The sequence below is a fragment of the Dipteris shenzhenensis genome, chromosome 10, assembly GCF_047967505.1.
Source record: "Dipteris shenzhenensis isolate YYH24624 ecotype China chromosome 10, Dip_SZ_1.0, whole genome shotgun sequence".
Classification (NCBI taxonomy): Eukaryota; Viridiplantae; Streptophyta; class Polypodiopsida; order Gleicheniales; family Dipteridaceae; genus Dipteris; species Dipteris shenzhenensis.
The window spans coordinates 10,219,969-10,240,541 of NC_141605.1; the positions used below are offsets into that span (position 1 = coordinate 10,219,969).

A 20,573-nucleotide genomic window follows, 5' to 3' on the forward strand; every position below is an offset into this window, starting at 1 on the left:
AATTTTTGGCAATTTATGGATGGGGGGCAATTATTTAATCATGTGATGTGATAATGCTGTTGAGATGATGTGGAAAAAGGTATTGTCATATTGTACCATGATGGGGAAGAAATACTCTCTTGGATCTAGTGTGAGAAGACTTTCATTGGTTTAGAGTTAGATGTGACGGAACAAATAGGAGAAGAGCAATAATAAAGAAGCAAAACAATAAAGGGCCCCTTGGAGGTTGGCAAGTAAGACAAACACCACATTCCCAAGTGGGCAAAATGTTGGAGTTCTCCATTGCTTGAATGCTTCCTAATTCAATGTGAATTGCCAACACTATAATATAGAGGGTTTTGGGATTTGTTGGGAAGGTCGTACAATTTTTGAGGTTTTTTGATATTGCTTTGTTTCATCGATTTTTCCTAGGAGGGTGGGCGTCTAAAGGATATAAAATCCAATGGAGTATCTAGATCATAGAAAATGGGAAATACATTAATTAAGAAGAGTGACAAAACTATGCTCCTAAGAGGTGCCCATCATACTTTTTAGATCTTAGTATTCACCGAATTTCTTGGTGCAAGTTTTTGAGTGGAAGCATTGAACTTGATTTATGTGAAGTGCTGCCGCTCATTGCTTTGAGTTTCTCGCTTTTCGCTGAAAGTGGCCGCTGTTGTGAGCCATGACAAGAGCCCCATGTTTTGGTGGTGGGTCAGCCGAGAGCCTCTAGGTTAGATTATGGTGCCCCCTAGTATGAGGGGAAATGTCACCTAATTTTGTGCATGTTTTCACTAAGTACTCCTCGTAGAAAAAGATGAAGTTCACTTTTTTTTAAGAGGGATAGTGCCTTAGTATTGGCCATCGTATGAGCTAAGCGCCCACTCTCATAGTTTTTGAAAGTTTAAAAACAAGAGTGCACAAGTGTGCGTGGGCACTCTCTTTGCTAGTATCGTGGTAAAGAAAGGGCTTTTGGATACAAAAAAACCAAGCAAATTATTTTTAAGGGCATTGGGCTATTAAAAGGCAATTTTCATAGGATGATCTCCATAAATGGGAGTTTCAAACACACAACTTAATCTTTTGTAGGATGATCTCCATAAATGGCAATTCAATTAAAATTTTAAATAAAAGGTTACACATAGAAATTCACGAAAGGACTCTTAATCCTCTCCTCCGCTATAGCCTTGCCTCTAATAAAAAGGAACGATGAAATGCTAATAAAAGTAACTCGCTATTACTATGGAAATTCACAAAAGGAGTTTCAATCCTCCATTTAACATTGCCTCATCAATAAAAAGTCACTCCCTAATATTACTATGCGATGAGATTAGGGTTGAATTCCAACTTCATTAAGGCTATTTTTGCCCCATGAATTAGTGTTAAAAAGATAGGGTCCCATAATACTGGCCTCTTCAAGGGCACTACAAGGTTTGGATAGAGCGAGTGTTAAGGGGGTGTTAAAGCGGGATTAATGGATGTAAGAGGCTATTGCTAAGAGGTTGCTTTTGTATTGATGGCCATAACAATAAGTGCCCACGACGAGTTTTAATGGGGGGATTAATTGGTAGGGTGCACCTGTCGAAAAAGTTTAGGCGAAATAACCTAAGCTCCTTACCTTGCCTTTGCTCATAAGCCGAACTAACCTAAGGTGGAAAAATTTGATTAATGGCAGTGGCACAGGCATGTTTCAGAATGTTCCTTCTTCTTAGAGGCTTCTAGGTTGCCCCGCACGGGCAGAGGCGATCTATCTGAGCGTGGAAAGGGGGGGGAAGAGTGTGGGAAAGGAGAGGGGCAGAGTGAGGAGGAGGGAGAGAGGCGATGAGTGGGAAAGGGACTTTGGTTAATTGGTGAATAGGCCGATAGGAGAGTGAAACACACGTAATTAAACGGTTGGAGAGTGAAAAATAGGGCCCTCTACCTTATTGATAAAAAAAAAATTGCTCCTTTGATATGAAACATTCATGGCAAGAAGCTGCTAAGAATTCTCAACGTGAATCAACTACAAAAGAAAGCATAATTTAATGTAGAAAATTCCCAAGGGGCTGAGGTATGAGGAGGGAGAGAGGCGGGGGATTGGTGGGCCGAGGGGGGGGGGGGGGGGGGGGGAGAGACTCAAGAGTAAGAGCTTATTATGTAATAAAAGAAGGTTATGAAGAGGTTGCTTTTTAAAGTGGTGGTATAATAATTGTTGTGAATTGATGGAGCTTGTGGGAGGCCTTGCTGTTGCTTCTTCCTCCTCAGTCTCCACCTCCCTTCGGTCATGCCCCCTCTTCTTCTCAAAAACAAGTTTCCTCACTTATTTCTCTCCACCATCTCGATTAGTAGAATTTGATACCCTGCTCCCCTGCAGTCGCATTGCAGTATTCCAGTATTTCCGTCCCTGCATCCCCTCTCCCTCCAGACTTTCTTTCTGTCCTCTCGTCAGTATCCTTCCTCCAGCTTCCGTGATGTCCTCTCCTTTCCCGTCCGGATCGTTCCCCGGACATGCCTGATTGCACCGGGTCCCCATTTCGAGAAAAGTAAGAATCTTGTTGGACCGCATGCCGCTTGTCCCTTCGCCTCTTCGCTTTCTGACTCCCTCTCCTCGCTTCTGCTCATCATTAACTTCCCGTGTTCTAGATTACCGCAACCTTTGTTCTCTCTTCTTGTTCTAGAATGCTTTTTCCTCCTTCCCCTAATGTTCTGCTTTGCATCTCTCTATCGTTGCTGCCGCAGATTATGCCCGTAGGTAGAGTTCCGCTCATACGATGGCCCGGGCTATTGTGCCATCTGTTGCGGATATGCAAGCCTTCGCCAAGAAGAAGGCAGCTGCTTCCCGAAATTGGATACTCCTCGATTCTAGAGGAGAATCCATGATGCTGGAGGTGGACAAATATGTCATAATGCACCGTGTCGGCATTCATGCTCGTGATCTTCGCATCTTGGATCCGTTATTGTCATATCCGTCAACAATCCTGGGTCGTGAGCACGCAATAGTTCTGAATTTAGAGGTGAGATCAAGCTGACACCGATTTTTCTTGAGCATTGTGACGGCTTTGAGTGTAATAAGAGCAGTATTTAGACGCATTCGTCCTATCCGCAAGTTTACCAACTTCGATTTTTGAAACCCTTATTCTTATAGTCTTTACAAACTTATCTGTGCGCATAATCGGCTTCTTGCTGTTTAACGTTTCATTGATTGATTATGGAGGAGGACAAGAGTTTAGCATGATTCTATAGCCTCGGTTGCCTTGCCGCTGTCAGCGAGTTTCAGCTTTTTATGATGCAAGTCCGTCTACCCCTTTGAAAAGCTTAACGGACGTTCCAACCCATTTCAAAGCCGAAGTGGCGTGCCTCGGGCTGAAGAAGTTATATTTGTTTATTACGGCTCAAACGTTTCACAGGGATTATGTTTTCCAGCCTCAAGGCTCTTTCTTACTCCAATCGGCACATTAACTGTCCTAAGCTTCTATCATAGTTATAAAGGATTTCTTATTCTTATCACGTGCTGTCCAAATCACAGTTAAGTGCGTGCCGAAGGATTAGATACATGTTTGTACACTATACTCTTTGTGAGAAACTACCGAAGGATTAGATACATGTTTGTACACTATACTCTTTGTGAAAAACTGAACAATCCCATCTTTGGTGTGCAGACCATTGACACAGATTGAATTTCACAATTATTAGACTAGAAAAAATTATGATCATTTCGAGATGATACCATAAGGACCTCATCTACAAGATTCTAGATCCTTCTACAAAATTCTGCTCAGCTTTCTTGATGTAGAAAGCTGACTTATGGATGTTGCATTGTGGATTCTAATTGGATGATATCCATTTTTGAGGTCATCTTGGAAAACACTTGAATTCCATTGAGCTTTTCAAGATATAGTCGAAATCATTAAGAGGGTGATAGTCCACATGTAACTTGGAAATGTTCTGATGAAGAGGATTAGAGTTGCATACGGAATTGCATGGTTTGATGAAACCAGCTTTGAGTAACTTCTCAACTATTGATCTCGTGTATTTGTACAATATATTATTGGCTCTTGTGAGGCGCCAAGTCACAAAAGTCAAGATTTCACCGCCAAGTCACAAAAGTCAAGATTTCACCTAAAAAAACAATTCGGGGAAAGAGTGAAGTTTCTTTATTCTTAAATCAATCCTTACAAATAAAACACTTTATGTAGAAATGGATATTGCTTGTTATAAAGAAAATACTTGGAGGCAAATAAAACAATATTGAAGACAATTAATGGCTGAAGAAGAAATATATATCACAAACGGAACTCAGTACAAGTGAAGATATGAGAGAAGCTCTGGAGGAAGCAAACGTCAATCTTGACAACTGTAGTGGACTTCTGCACTAGCTCCACAAGTTGGAACCGAACCAAATCTGAGACAGCAAACTGATGCAGGGGTTACTGCAGATTTGGAATAGAAAGAACATAATCTGGAGCGGAAATTGGAGGTAGATCTGGAGCAGAATTTGAGGGCAGATCTGGAGCAGAAGTTGGGACAGATCTGAAGCTGAAAAAAAGGCAGATCTGGAGCAGAAATTGGAGCAGATCTGATGCAGAAAGGAGGGCAGAACTGAAGCAGAAAGGAGGGGCAGATCTGGAGCAGAAAGGAGGGGCAGATCTGAAGCAGAAAGGGAGGCAGCCAGGAGGCAGAAATTGAGGCAGCAGAGGAGGCAGCCAGGAGGCAGAAGTTGAGGCAGCAGAGGAGGCAGAAGTGGCTCAGGGTGTGCAGGTACCTCTGGAGCTAGAAGAGAGGAGATGCAAGAATACCTAGCCCCCCCCCCCCCCCCCCCTTGAAATAGGAAGGGGCTTAGTCGGTCAACCAAGAGGTTGACCCCAGAACTGACCGACCTGGTCAGATTTGACCGACCAGGTCAATCTGGTCGGCCAGATTTGGTCAGCCAGCAGAAACTTTTTTTATATTTTATTTATTTTTTTAAAATTTTGTTTAACCTCCGAACCGGGGCTTTTGACAGATTTTTGGTTGAGGATTTTGCCTCCGATCCGGGGTTTCTTTGATAGGGTTCGGAGAGTCACCAGTGGTGTTTGTACCTGTTTATCCTGTCCTCTAGAATTGGAGATTGCCTGGCTTAACACCCCCTCTCAATGTCCAATGTAGACAGGAGAAGCAAAGAGGTGTTCCATGAGTGATCTATCTTCTTCATCAGCCCTTTTTTTTTTTTTTAAATTTTTTTTTATTTTTAAAGAAAGGGTTTTCATTTAGATGGAGATGCCTACAAAGTAGGTTTTCATCTTCACTAAATGCCCAGATGATGGTACAAAAAAGAAAGACTTGAAGGAGTGCCCTCGCAGGGGATTTGTTCACTTCCTTAAGTACACAAAAAGAAAAAACTGCTAAGAAGAAGGAGGAGGTAAACCAATCCCCAACCGTGGGCAGAGATGCTCAAGAGTAGGGCAATTAACCGGCTTGGTAAGAATATCAGCATGATTATCGGCAGCTGGAACATAGATCAACCGAATAGTACCTAATTCCACTTGCTCGCGAGTAAAATGAAAGTGAACACCGACATGTTTGGTGCGGTTGGAAAAAATGGGATTGCCTGCGAGAGCGATGGCACTTTTGTTGTCGACGTAGAGGATCGTGGGTTCAGTACAAGGAAAGTGTAGCTCTGCCAAAAACTGTCGGAGATATATGGTCTCTGTGGTACAATCATACAAGGCCCGGTATTCAGCCTCAGTAGAAGAACCAGCAACAGTTTCTTGTTTACGGCTAGACCAAGAAACAGGTGCCGAGCCAAACGAGAAAATATAGCCGCCATGAGAACGACGATTGTCCGGGTCACCAACCCAGTCGGAATCAGTGTATCCCTGTAGGGTTAGTCCTGGTCTGAAATGTAAACCATAAGAGTAAGTACCACGAATGAACCGCAAGATACGAATACATGCATGCCAATGAGTGAGCTTGGGTTCATTAAAATACTGACTGAGAATAGAAATGGAGTAAGCAAGATCAGGACGAGTGTGAAGGAGCCAGAGGAGTTTGCCAACAACCTGGCGATAGAGATGTTCATCAAAGGGAGGAGACTCCAAGTCTTTTGAGAGCTTTACTGTGGGATCTAAGGGAGTGGCAGCCACCTTAGGCTCATGAGGAATGATTTGATCAAGGAGTTGAAGAGCATATTTCTGTTGAGAAACAAAAATACCACCAGAATGTTGTACAACCTCCATGCCTAAGAAATAGGAGAGCCGACCGAGATCAGTCATTTCAAAAGTGATGCTGAGTTGAGTTTTAATAAATTGAAGTGTAGTGGGAGTGGAGCCTAAAAGCAAAAGATCATCGACATAGAGTAAAATAAAGCAGACCCCCTCTGACGAATGATGGATATATAAATTTGGATCAAAGGGAGTAGAATGAAAACCATTAGTTTTGAGGAAGGTGTCTATCCGGTGGAACCATGATCGAGGTGCTTGTTTAAGCCCATAAAGAGCTTTGCGGAGACGGAAAACCTTATTTTCATGGCCAGGAGGAGAAAAACCTGGTGGGGGAGTCACATAGACTTCTTCATCAAGGTAGCCATTGAGAAAGGCACTCTTGACATCCATTTGATAGATAGTCCAGTGGTGATGAGCAGCTAGGGCGAGAAGAAGACGAAAGGAAGTTAACCGAGCAGTAGGGGCAAAGGTTTCCTCATAATCGATACCATGTTTTTGGCGGAATCCTTGCACTACTAAGCGAGCTTTGTACTTGTCCAGTGTTCCATCGGCTTTGAGTTTTGTTCGGAAGATCCACTTGGTTCCGATGACCTTTTTGTGAGTGGGTCGATTGACCAAGATTCAGGTCTGATTGCGATCAATACTTTCAAGCTCCTGTTCCATAGCACGATGCCACGCAGGATTTTTAACTGCTTCCTGCCAAGTGGCAGGTTCAGAATGTATGATATAGGCCGTGGTAAAAAAAAAGAGGCAGTGGTAGAAGAAGTTATTCGAGTAGAGCGGCGAGGACCGGAAGGAGGAAGTTCGACATGAATAATCCCGGAATCCTTCATAGTTTGGCGATACCAGCGTGGCAGCGGGTCGTGAGGAGAAGCAATGGGTGGGGAGAGAGATGTTTCGGGAGGAGAAGAAGGAATTTCGGGTGGAGAATTGTCGGAGGGAACAGGAGTAGATACTTCATCAGGAGAGAGAATAGAGGAATTTTTTAGCACTGCTCTTTCATCGAAGACCACATCTCGGCGAACCAAAACTTTGTTTGTGCGAGGATCAAATAATTGATAAGCTTTGGCTTCTGCCGAGTAGCCGACTAGAAGAAAAAGTTCAGCACGAGGTTCGAGTTTACCGCGAGTATCATTGGGAGTATGAGTGTACGCGCGGCAGCCAAAGATGCGAAGATGAGAAATAGAAGGACGGTAGCCATAGAAGGCCTCAAAAGGCGTCATGTTCAGGATGGGTTGAGTAGGACAGCGATTAAGGATATAGACAAAAGTATTGACGGCTTCTGGCCAGAGACGTTCAGGCAACTCGGCTGCAAAAAGCATGGAACGGGCCATGTTCATGACAGTACGTTGTCTCCATTCGACACGAGCATTTTGGGAAGGGGAATTTGGAGATGTAAGATGGCGTTGGATACCATGCTCTTGAAGGAATTGAGTGAATTCATGGGAAATGAATTCACCACCATTATCACTACGAGCAATCCCAATAGACTTTCCCGTTTGGTTCATAACCAAGCGAGCCCAAGTAGCAAAGAAAGAAAAAGTGTCGGATTTCTCTTTCATGAAAAACACCCATTGATAGCGAGAGTAATCATCCACAATTAAGAAGAAATAATGTGAACCATTGAGAGAAGGAACATGAGATTTGCCACTAATATCGAGGTGAATTAGACGCAAAATCTCACTGGCTCGAGAAGTGGAATGAGAAGGAAAAGGAGTTCGGCTTTGTTTACCTAATTGACAGGGATGACAAATCTCTTTAGCTCGTGATAATTTAGGTAGGCCATCAACTAGATGATCCCGAGACATTTCATCTAAAGAGTCATAGGACAAATGTCCCAGACGATAATGCCATAATCGTTTTGTGTCAGTTGGATCTTTCAGGATAGCATTACCATAAAGCCGATGAAACTCAGAACCGCAATGGGAGGGAGTCACAAGAAATTGAGTCATGAAGTACAGACCATTAGGTTGAGCATCACCTCGAGCTAGAAGGAGTCCCGAGGACTCATCTATGATGTCAACATGCATCTTTGTAAATAGCACTGTGCGACCAAGAAGGCAAAGTTGATGAACAGAAAGAAGATTGACCCCTAATTGGGGGACATAAAACACTTGATCCAATTGAGCAAGATTGGGACCTTTGTCAGTATCAAAAGTTATTGAACCAACACCATGAATAGTAGCAACAGGGTTATTGCCACAACGGACGCCCCCTGTCGCCGGTTGGCAAGAAATGAAGAGATCAGGATGAGGGGTCATATGATGAGTGGCTCCACTATCCACAATCCAAGAAGATTTAAAGCCACATGAAAGAGTATGAAAAGCTGACCGAGATAAGGGAGAGGAGGAGTCAAGCTCGGTGATATGGATCAAGGCTTGAGAAGTGAAGTCTAGAGAATCTCCGGTGGACCAGTTAGACAGACCTTCAGGAGTTATAAAGGGAGGAGATGGAGTGAAGTGATTAGTGACATGGCCCTGGGGTCTCCAAAGACCAGTGTTCGAAGGAGGAGGAGGAGGACCACCCCTAGGACGCCAACGAGGTGGCTGAGGAGTCATGGTAGGGGGCTGTGGAGTCCAACGGGGTGGTTGAGGAGTCGTGGTAGGGGGCTGTAGAGTCCAACGGGGTGGTTGAGGAGTCGTGGTGGGGGGCTGAGGAAGAAGGCCTTTGGCTTTGGAGCGACATTCATCGTCAATATGCCCAACTCTCTGGCAATGCTGACAAAACCTATTCTTTTTGGGAAGGGTGTGCCAGGCGGGTTTACCACTAGAGGGGTTAGGAGTAGGAGAGGGCTTTCCGGAGCTAGGTTGATCTTTTGGAATCCCTGAGAGAAGAGCCCCCTCTGAAGCAGGAATGCTATGTTTTTGGTGGACCTGAGAGTAAAGACGAGCATAACGCAAAAGTTGACATTCGAACTCATAAAAAGTAGAGAGAGAAGGTTGAGAAATGATTTGTTGCATAAAACTGAAATACTTGGGCGGAAGTTTATTTAAAAAGAAAGTAACTTTGTCATCCTCGGATTTGGGAGGACCAGTTGTGGCAAATTCAGCAACTAACCGCCGGTAATCTGCTAGTTTAACCTTGAGATCATCGTCAGCAAGAATCTGGAATTGTTGGAGATCATGGTCAAGATTGATGCGACGAGTACAATCTCGAGCTGCATAGCGGTCAGTGAGATGTGCCCATCGCTCAGAGGCAAGATCAAAATGCTGTAATTGTCACCAATGTAAATATCCTAAGTCAAAGTACAGTTGACCATTTATTTGATCATAATTAAAGAGTTTTATATGTGTTAATTACGGTCAAAGAGTTATTTTAATGGTCAAAGGATTGACTACGGTCAAAGATACTTGACTCTAGTCAAGTAAACCTGACTATGGTCAGAGAGTGTTGACTTCGGTCAACAAGACTTGGCATGCGCTTAGAGGGGTTAACCCCGGTTAACCAAGATGTGCCAACCTCGGTTGGAGAGACTTGGCTATAATTAAGGCGCCTTGACCTTGGGTCGAAGCTCTTTAATTATAATCAAGAGTGTTGACTCCGGTCAACCAGAGAAAATATATATATATATTTATTAATATATATATATATATATTTGTTTAGATGTGCACATGTGTTCAGTGGGGACGCCCACCGTGACTAGGATTAGTCCACAGTGTGTTATTTGCATGCAAAGCGCTAACAATTAATGGGTACCATGGTGGTGCGCTTTAATTAATTGTTGCAGGTACTAGGAAGGATTATTTTTCCTAAGCGAAATGGGAGCCTGACAAGCACCTAGGAAGCGGTTCGTGTGACCGAGAGCTTTGAAGACTCCAGAATGGCCCTAAGTGGCTTGTAATAAGAGTTAGTCTAGATTGTAGACAAGTGGCATGTTGCCAATTTGAATGGGGTTTGAAGCCCTTGTAAAGAAGGATTTCTTTTCACGTATGGAAGGGAGAGAGACTTACGAGACAGCTTCCTGCTGAACTTTTGTAACAGTTTTTCTGAAAGTAATAAAGACCTTCGGGGGGGTCCAGCCCAACAATTTGTCCTGGGCCCTAATGTATGATCAGAGAGAGAGAGTGAGGGAGAGCTGTGGACAAGGGAGAGCTGTGGACAGTTTGAATTCCGTCGTTGACGTGAAGCCATAGTTGTTTTATTCCTCTCCAACTCGGTTTTAGTAATTGAGAGTGAAATTCAGGTAAAAGTCCTTGCATAATTTCAACAATGGCAGTGGCATTACGATGTCGCCACGAACGAACTACCTGAGGAGGATAAACATGAGGATCAGGTGGCGATTCAGTATCTTGAACGAGTTCCCATAGGTCTTGAGAATCAAGCACATGGCGCATGAGATTTGACCATGTGGTATAATTAGACCCGTTAAAACGAGTCATATCAGTGAAAGCATGTTTGGCTGTTGCAGAGACAGGGTGAGGGGAAGAAAGAGAATGATAGGGAGAAGCAACCGGTGGAGGCAGAAGAGAATTTGGAATAGAAGCAGAGTGAGAAGAAGGGAGAGGTGGCATCATCGGAGAAATAAAAGAATTTGGAAAAGGTCCTGAGGGGGAGGGATGAATATGAGAGGCGGGATAAGACATGAGAGGTGAAAAAGAGGCAGCGGGAGAGATAGAGAGAAATTAACTATAGGAATCCAGTGGCATGGGAGAAGGAGGAGGATGAGAAGCCACTGGAGGAAAGATGGCAGCGGAAGAGATGAGAGGGATGGGAGGGAGGGAAGAATGTGAACCGAAAGCAAACTCATTGTCAGACGCATTTCTCCTTTCTCGTCTGCGAGTGTTCACATGCATGTATGGATCTGTGTTCTCGTGATTACTTGTTCCTATGCCTTGCATAACAGATGGAGTTGCACTAAGGGAATAGGGCAACATACCTTGCACTGATTCTTGTGGAATAGGCACTGTCGAATTATCCAATGTTCTCATGCCGGGCTGTCCTCTTTTGTCAGGGGATACTTGTTCTTTGTTGGCACCGAACTTGAGATGTTGCTCAGCTTCTTCTGAGTTGAATAGAGGTCCTTGTTGACGTATTGGAGAGAACCGTGGAGCGGTAGAGGAACGAGGTGTGTGGGTACCTGCTTCAAGTTCCATTTCTGGAATTCAGCAAATTCTTCAAAGAGTTTGGAGAGGTATTCATCACCTTCAATCCTTGCAGACTCTCTCTCGACATATGTCGAAGGTGGTGGTTGAATAGAGGTCGATTCAGGCTGAGATCGCTTCGGGGAAGAGGGAGAAGACATCTTCAGGTAATGATTTATCTTCCAAGCTTTCCAGATCAAGGCTCAGGTGTCGATTGGCACACCTGGCTCTGATACCATATAAAGAAAATACTTGGAGACAAATAAAACAATACTGAAGACAATTAATGGCTGAAGAAGAAATATATATCACAAACGGAACTCAGTACAAGTGAAGATATGAGAGAAGCTCTGGAGGAAGCAAACGTCAATCCTGACAACTGTAGTGGACTTCTGCACTAGCTCCACAAGTTGGAACCGAACCAAATCTGAGACAGCAAACTGATGCAGGGGTTACTGCAGATTTGGAATAGAAAGAACATAATCTGGAGCGGAAGTTGGAGGTAGACCTGGAGCAGAATTTGAGGGCAGATCTGGAGCAGAAGTTGGGACAGATCTGAAGCTGAAAAAAAGGCAGATCTGGAGCAGAAATTGGAGCAGATCTGATGCAGAAAGGAGGGCAGAACTGAAGTAGAAAGGAAGGCAGATCTGGAGCAGAAAGGAGGGGCAGATCTGAAGCAGAAAGGAGGGGCAGATCTGAAGCAGAAAAGGAGGCAGCCAGGAGGCAGAAATTGAGGCAGCAGAGGAGGCAGCCAAGAGGCAGAAGTTGAGGCAGCAGAGGAGGCAGCCAGGAGGCAGAAGTTGAGGCAGCAGAGGAGGCAGAAGTGGCTCAGGGTGTGCAGGTACCTCTAGAGCTGGAAGAGAGGAGATGCAAGAATACTTAGCCCCCCCCCCCCCCCCCCCCCCCCCCGCCCCTTTAAATAGGAAGGGGCTTAGTCGGTCAACCAAGAGGTTGACCCCAGAACTGACCGACGTGGTCAGATTTGACCGACCAGGTCAATCTGGTCGGCCAGATCTGGTCAGCCAGCAAAAACTTTTTTTTATTTTATTTAATTTTTTAAAATTTTGTTTAACCTCCGAACCGGGGCTTTTGACAGATCTTTGGTTGTGGATTTTGCCTCCGATCCGGGGTTTCTTTGACAGGGCTCGGAGAGTCACCAGTGGTGTTTGTACCTGTTTATCCTGTCCTCTAGAATTGGAGATTGCCTGGCTTAACACTTGTTGCTGTACGTGATGGGCTATTTTAAATCTCAAATATGTATCTCCATTTTCTTCTTGTCATTCTTAAGGCTTGCAATGTCGTGCTCCATCTTCCCCTTCCTAGTGACTCCAAAGACAAAAAATGCATCATGCTTTCTTGTGTCTTCTAAGGATTCTTCACATCGTCAACCTTTATTCTTTTGATTTGGTGAGTTTGTTGTGGCTGGAAAGGAGGCCAATTATCAGCCACGATAGACTCCCCAGGTCAAAATAATAAAGGTTGAGGAAGTGAAGAATCCTTTAGAAGAAACATGAGAGCATGATGCATAATTGGCTTATGGAGTCATTTGGAAGGGAAAGATGGAGCAGGATATGGTAAACCTTTAGAATGACAAGAAAATGAAGAAGGATATTTCAGATTTAAAATAGCATCTGATTTCCTATCACATTGCTTATGTACATTAACAAATGTCCTATCATTGGCTCAACGCTAGACAATTTTTGATTTCTATGACTTGGCGTCTCACAAGTGGTATTAGAGCTAAGTATTGGCTCTTGAAAGAAGCAAGAACTTTGAAACAAGACTTCCAATATTAGGAAAGCTCGAATTATGTCAAAGCTACAAGTTTCCAAAGAATTTGTTCCTTTAAGGACACAGATTAAAAAATTCAGTTTTGATTTTCGATTATGTTGAAGGTACGAATTTGCAGAACAGTTTGGTCTTTTGGGAGGACACAATTTTGAAAATTAAGTGTTTTCATAAAGAGACAAAATATAATTAGAAAATATCAAACTGTTGATGTGCAATGCATGATACTCGAGGAGCAATTACAGGTTCTTAAAGTGCTACCAGTTGAAAATGAAAGATTGGAAAAGAAAATGCATGACCTTGATCTCTTGTAAGAAAGATGGCGCATCAGAATACTGTTGTTAGTGGACAGCCGAGACAATCCTCAAAATTAAAATGAATTATGGAAAGAGCATCCTAGGATGGAACGGAATGAAAAGAGGAAGGATGAGAAAAGATGAAATGAGACCAATTGAATTTTTGACTGTAGCAGATTGTGCACACCTATTCAAACTCTATCACATGGTCGAAGTCCAACTAGAGGAAGATATGCTACTGAGAATAAAGAATTGGATGATTGTGGAGATACCCATATGGAAGAGGCTGAAAGAGAGAGTGATTTTCAAGAGAGCAAACTTCCTGAGCTTGATGGTATTGGTAAGATTCGCTTTGAGAGAGTTCGATGAGGTGGAGAAGGCTAAGGTGGCTATCTTCAACTTAAAGGACTTGCGAAGCTTTATGGAAGGAGGTTGCAGAGCAAGTAGTGAATCCACAACAGATCTGATTACATGGTGACATTCAAGAAATATGCAGAGAAAGATATTTTCCTCTCGAATTCAAGATGATCGAGGATGGGAGATTGCGAGGTTAGAGCATGCTATCACACGTTGATAGTGTTGAAGGTATACATGTTAGTCTCTACACAAAGTGCACACAATTTGTAGGGGACCTCAAGGAATTTCTACATCTTTTTGTAGCGGACCTATACACTTTTTGTAGGGGACCTCAAGGTTCTCTATAATTTTTTTAGGGGAAGCTGTCTTGCTGAGCTGCCTTGCATATCTCAGACCTGCTGCAGCATTTCAAGCAGTCACAACGCCCACAAGAGCTCCTTCTCTGGTTCAGTTCTGCATTCAACGTCAAGAACAGCCTTTAATTGCTGTTGCTGTGTAGTCGGCCATCTGACAGCATTATCTGCAGTACTTTGAGGGGTTTGGACCTGTTGCAGCACTCAGTTCCACATCTCGAGGTTGCTGCTGCTCTTTGAAGTCATTTACAGCACCGACTTTGCTGTCTTGGTTCTGCTGTGTGCATTTCAGAGCACCCCAGGCCATTGATGCTTGCTGCAGACATCTACAAAGACCTAGACTCAGTTGCTGGTTATCCATTTCAGGCTGCTGTCCACTCTCATGAAGCTATTTTCAATCATGACCTCCTTGTCTTCAAGTTCTATCCTCGTGGAGAAGTTTAAAGGGGAAGGTTTTTTCCACATGGCAAACCAAAATGCAGCTTCTCCTTATGCGTGAAGGAGTTTGGGATGTTGTTGAGGATGACCAGGTCGAGTTACTTGATCAACAACACCAAAGGATTTGGAAGCAGCAGAATGCTAAGGCATTGGTCTTTGCTTAGCTGACTCTCTTATCCATCATGTGGATTTCAAGTCAACAGCTAAGCAGATTTGGAGTTGCCTCGAGACCTTTTTTGGTAATAAAATCACCAACTCTAAAGTCTTTTTGAAGCTCAAATTTTATGATCTGAAAATGGAAGAGAGTGACGAGGTGAGTGATCATCTAGCCCGGTTTCAGTCTCTTGTTCAATAGGTCCCAAGTTTTAAAGTGTCCCTGATGATGAAGATAAGATGGCCGTCCTTATGAAGAGTGCATGGAATTTATCGCTTTGAGCACACTCTTGAGATCCTTCGTCTTGCCACGACCATGTTTGATGATATGGTGGCCCTCCTCTTTGAGAAGGATCGTCGCAATAAGGAAGCCGCTCTTGCCTCTCCTATTGATCATGCATTTGTATGATTGGACTTATTCTAGTCTTACAAAGGTATATATGCATTTGCTTCCACAAGCAAATGGAAGACCAATAAGAACATATTTGCAGGTTTTGCAAGAGGAAAGGACACATTGAAGTCCATTGCTTCAAGAAGAAAGCACAGGAACAAGAGCAGCATCATGCCAATCTTCTAGCTGAAGAACCACCTGAACCTGAAGAGCCCCCGGAGGAGATACATGCAGCTACAGCAGAGGTTCATGGCCTCTCTCTTGACGACGAGAATCTATTTGACCAGGGTTGGGCTTTCTAGGCCCCTATGCTATGTGTGTTTGCAAATAAGGATTCTTAGCCCTCTAAATTGAATGTATTTGGAGTCAATAAGAGGTACTCTGCCTTGGGTTGTCTCCCAAAAATGAATGTATTGTCTTTTACTTTGATTGATGACCTCCCAGTTCAGAGCAAGGGGGGATGACGAGTGATGGTTTGCCCTTACCAGTCGCAAGTTGACTGAGAAGTCACTATCACACGGGAGGTGTTGGGTAGTTGGACTTGCTCTTTGCAATATTGCGGTGGAGGGGGGATCAGTCTACTCTTGCGTGTTGGGTCTCACACTCTTTGCTCTGAAGGGGGGTGTTGGAGATATCATAGCCAAAGAGTGTGTTGGTGTGAAGTAGTGGTGTGTAGTAATAGGCGATCTAGTACTAGTCTATGTGTGTGAGTCATGTGTGAGTGCTATGTGTCATCATGGGACTTATCCCATATGCACTAGGTGCTAGTGTGTGAGTGAGTAGCCTATATAAGGCTTGTACTTCACTTGTCTTGACACACTTGATGAATGAATGAAAGCCTTCTTCATGTCTTCATTTGAGCATTATTTCCTCACACCCTAACTCTCTCTCTGTCTCTGTCTCCCTTCACCATGTTTCTAACAGGAAGAATAGAGATGTCCATGCCCTGGCTTTGATCATAGGTTCTACATCGGACTCTTTGATTCCTCACATCCAGATGACTGACACGTTAGCAGAGGCGTGGGCCATTCTGAAGGATCTGTATGAGATAGATAATACATCCTGGATCTTGACTCTTCAACATCAACTCTACAACATGGATATGATGAGGGAGATTTTGTACATTATCAAGTCAATTGGCCTTGATGGTACTTGGGATGCTACCACAAAGTTTCAAAAGCTTCGTTACGATTGTGACATCAGGACAGAGGACCAAACCTTTGACTTTTGAGGAGCTGGGTCCGTTGCTGCTACAGGGAGAAGCTCTACAACAAAGAAGACAACGACAAGGTGGTGGTGGTAAAGGACAGGGCCGGTGAAACTAGCCTTCTAGAAATCCAAAGGGCAGTGAACAGATAACAACCAGCAACTACCTACCTTTCAAACATCCACGACACACCAAACAATTCCATACTATATTTAGGAGTTAGATTGCCCCAGTCTATACTAGACACGAGATTGGCCATAAATTTAGTGCTCCTTTCGGTATTTCTTTATCTTTTATTCAAAAGGCATAAAAAATACAGGAAAAGGACTCGTGTATCCGACCAAAAGCAACCAATTGAATAATTCGTTCACAGGAACCTCCGTCCTGCTATGCAAACAGTTTTAGTTTCATCCCAATGTAGTGCAACATTCCATCACGTCCGTATCTGGCTGATGAGTTCTAACCTGGAAGCTCCAAAGGAGTCTTGGCAGGAGAGCAAATCAGCCAAATCTGTCCTGGCAGTTCCGAAGGAGTCCTGGCAACAGCCAACCATGGCTGTTCTTGGCTCACCAAAAGGTCAGCTGCAGCAAGGCAAGAGACTTTGAAGGTTCTGAGACAACTGTAGAGCTTTCGGGAGGTAAACAATTGATCAGAGGGCTCCAGAAACTCTGGAGCAGCAGTAAGCAAGTAGGCGAATTGTTTTGGAGTGGTTCTCACGTAGTCAAAATCAGCAGCAACAGCTCTGGAAGAGGTGAAAAACAGGCAAAATGATTTCCTTCTAGCACCCCTCAAGCCCCTGGTCCTGGCACAAGCGTTGGCATTGCACTTGCTTCCCAAGTTTCAATTTGGAAGTGCGCGCCATCCTGCTACCAGCTTTGATTTGCATAGGCATTAGCTACTTTTGTACAAACGCCTTTTTTGCAGCGATTTTGCTTTTGTGTTGCGTTGCTCCCGTACAACTAGCGTATGATTTTTCATACACTTCTATTCTACACTACTATACAAATCACATGCAATCTGCAAGTAATCAACCGTGCAGGTAGCCATCCGTACGCTGGACTCCTACTCTGAAGCGTCATCACGTACAACCAAGGTACGTACGTACCTACATTGTTTTGCACAGCGTACAAATCAGTTGTTCATCTGTCGTGCAGTCAAGTGCATGTCGTTCATACACTTGCCGTACATCCCATACAAGGCCGGATGAACCTGCACAATACTCACGTTTATGATGTACTTATAAATTCTCTTTGCAAGCTTGAGTAAAAAATTTGGGAACTCCAACCACTATTCTTTTGATCAGCTTGTTTCCCTACTTCTGCAAGAGGAGCAGAGTTGTCAAAACAGGGTTGCTTCTACTCATGCAGATAAAGCCTTTGCTACTGATCATAGGGGCAGAGGAAAAAGGGGGGAAAAATTACAGCAAGCCCAAACCTACATCCGGTACCTCATCCTCTTCCTCTTCTGCTGATGGGAAGAAGAAGAAACACTGCAATTATTGCAGGAAACCAGGTGATGACATCGCTGAGTGCCTGAAGCGTATTGCTTCCGAGAAGAAGAAGCAGGGACAGCCAGGACAGCAAGGTCTTGTTGTCACAAATACTCCAGCTGCTAATGTCACAAATACAGAGGCAGCCAATCTTGCTCGTGATGAGTATAAATCCTAGTTGGATGCAATCATGTGTGCCAACTATGTGCTCAACCGAGCACCCACTCGGGCATTGAAGACCATGACTCCCTATGAAGCATGGACAAGTCGTAAGCCTATCATTTCTCACATGCGGGTGTTTGTGTATTGTTGATAAGGTTGTCAAATGCATCTTCATTGGCTATAGCTCTCAAAGCAAAGGTTACAAGTTGTTTCAGTCTAGCACATGCAAGGTGATTGTCAGTAGGGATGTGGTTTTTGCTGAGCATGTCCCTTTACCTTGGCTGGACTGTAAAACACAGCCTTCACTGGAAGCCTCTAATGTGTTTGATTCTATTCCACCTTTCACAGATACAGATGACACAATGCAGAGCACCATGCCACATGCTTCTAGCAGCTCCAATCCTCCTCTCGTTGCTCCTGCTCAGCTTGATTTTCCACCGCTAGACGGCCGTGCTATCGAGCAAGCAGTTCAAGAGGAGAGGGATGTCATGAGACAAAAAATCAGTCCCTCGTTGGCTTTTGGATACCCTCAGGACAGCAAGCAAGATGCGACCTTGGTTGCCCACACCAGAGGGGAACAAAAACAGATACATGGCAATTTGCTTGAGCTGAATGTTGCATTGATTGCCACGGCTTGTAAGGAGGAGCCTCTATGTTACAAAGATGCTTTTGAAAGTCATGAATGGATGTAGGCCATGAGAGCTGAACTTGATTCCATTCATGCCATTGGCACTTGGGAGTTGTGTCACTTGCTTGCCAGCAAGCGTGCACAAAGTGGGTTTACAAATTGAAGTGCAAAGCTGATGGCAGTGTTGATTGCTACAAAGCTCGCCTTGTTGCGAAAGGTTATGCCTAGCAGTATGGTATTGACTTTGAAGAGACATTTGCCCCCACTTCACGCATCACGACCATTCGGTGTGTCATTGCTCTTGCATCTCACAGGCTTTGGGAGGTCCATTAGTTGGACATCAAGACTGCCTTTCTTCACGGGGATTTAGTGGAAGTGGTGTATGTCACTCAGTCTCCACGATTTGAACTTCTAGGGTATGAAATAAGGTATGCCAGCTTAATAAGGCTCTTTATGGTTTAAAACATGCACCACGGGCATGGTATGCCAAAATACATTCTTTTTTGTTGTGCCTTGGGTTTCAGAACAGCCCTACGGAGGCTACTATTTATGCCCAGAAGAGTGAATCAGAATTTACGAATTTGATTTTATATGTGGATGACATGCTCATCACTGTCCCGAACTTGCAGAAAATTGCAGATTTCAAGGCTGCAAAAATCCTTTGCCATGACATATATGGGTCGGTATTACTTGGGCATCTAGTTTGCATATGTTGAAGGGGGTATATAATGATATGTCAGTCCAAGTACATTGGACAGCTCTTAGGCCGCTTCCTGTTTCAAGATTACAAGACAATTTCTACTCTTCTAGCACCCCTCAAGCCTGTGGCAGTCCAATCCCGAAAGGCAATTTGAATCTTCTAACAATCTGGCACTCTAGAAGGCTGGAACACTGATTTTGTCTAGTTTTGGGAGCCCTGAGCAAGCTCAAATAGGTGCAAATTTCTGAAAACGACCTGTTTGGTGTTTCTTGAGTGGATTTGCAACAATGAAATCAGGTTTGGCAGCTTTGGAAAGCCGCTGGCAGGTGTTACTCAGCAAATCCTCCCGCTTTGGAAACAAATCGAGTTCCTTGGAAGCCCCAAACTACCTAGAAAAGTGCGATTTTGATAGGCGCCTGGTTTGTAGGGCTCCTAGAAAAATTGCGAATCAGATTTGGGGCTTTGGGAAGGCATGAACATTAGGCATGCAGCAAAACCCAACTGATTTGGAGGCTCTTGGCACAAAATCAAATTACTTTTTGCTTTTGGCAGCCCTGGCAGCCCACTAACAGCCCTAGTAGTCAAAAATCCACAAGTCAATGTGATAGAATAGCCCTGGAACACTTTCCCAGCTTGTGACTTGCCTCTCCTTAGAGCAAATTTCAACTTTTTGCCTTGTCTCACAAGCCAGCTTTGTCAAACGTGGCTCTTGGAGCTATTTTTAGCTAAAGGGTTTTTTACCCCTCTCTAACCTTCAGTCCCTTGCCTCCTAGGCCCATGGAATTAGTTGCACTGAAGTGTTCTTTGAATTGCTTTAATCAGTTGGAGGCTAGGACTAAATTCCTAAAGCTGAGAAATTCATGTCCCCGCGACAGTCGGCAAAGGACATGGCAAGCCTAGTGGTGGCAAGCCCCAACAATGATGATTGTGGAGATGAAGAGGACACTTACAATGTTACGCTCTAGCCGAGGTAGCATGACTTGGAAGAATCAGTCGACATTTCCCTTAAAGGATCTATGTTTGTAATTATTTGTTTGCGCTTCATGTAAATGATCGGGAGGGAATTAATGTCAAGGTCCTAGGTGAGGGTTGATAGCACTAGACTAGGTGGATCTAAGGCTAAGGGCCTAATGCAAGGAATGTGCCTAGGGGCAAAGGATTTTAATGCATCCCAAGAGAGGGGTGAAATGTTGCATTAGGAAGGCCCTGTGATGATATGTAGCATCTAGATCCATCTAGGGAGATGGGGCTTGTTGAAGCTTGAGAGAGAAGAGAATAGTGATTTTCACGTATGTTTGATTCGGACCTGTCTGCTTGAAAGCTTCAGCAAGGTTGGCTGGGTGGATTAACTCCGGTGCTGCTCCCGTGATCT

The 20,573-nt window shown here is 44.0% G+C and overlaps 1 protein-coding gene across 2 annotated transcripts in view; it reads left to right on the plus strand.

Annotated features, from left to right (window-relative positions):
* Positions 1–2,230: 2,230 nt before the first annotated feature.
* Positions 2,231–20,573, plus strand: part of MGT9 (magnesium transporter 9) — a 36,275-nt gene continuing 17,932 nt past the window's right edge. The window contains exons 1-2 of one of the 2 annotated variants that reach the window (XM_087380016.1): positions 2,231–2,501; positions 2,698–2,972. In XM_087380016.1, coding sequence (XP_087236142.1) covers positions 2,730–2,972 — 243 coding nt within the window. In that variant the 5' untranslated portion in view covers positions 2,231–2,501; positions 2,698–2,729. Of the gene's footprint in view, positions 2,502–2,600; positions 2,973–20,573 lie in introns of those variants that run through there. The other variant, XM_087380017.1, reaches the window with a different exon arrangement.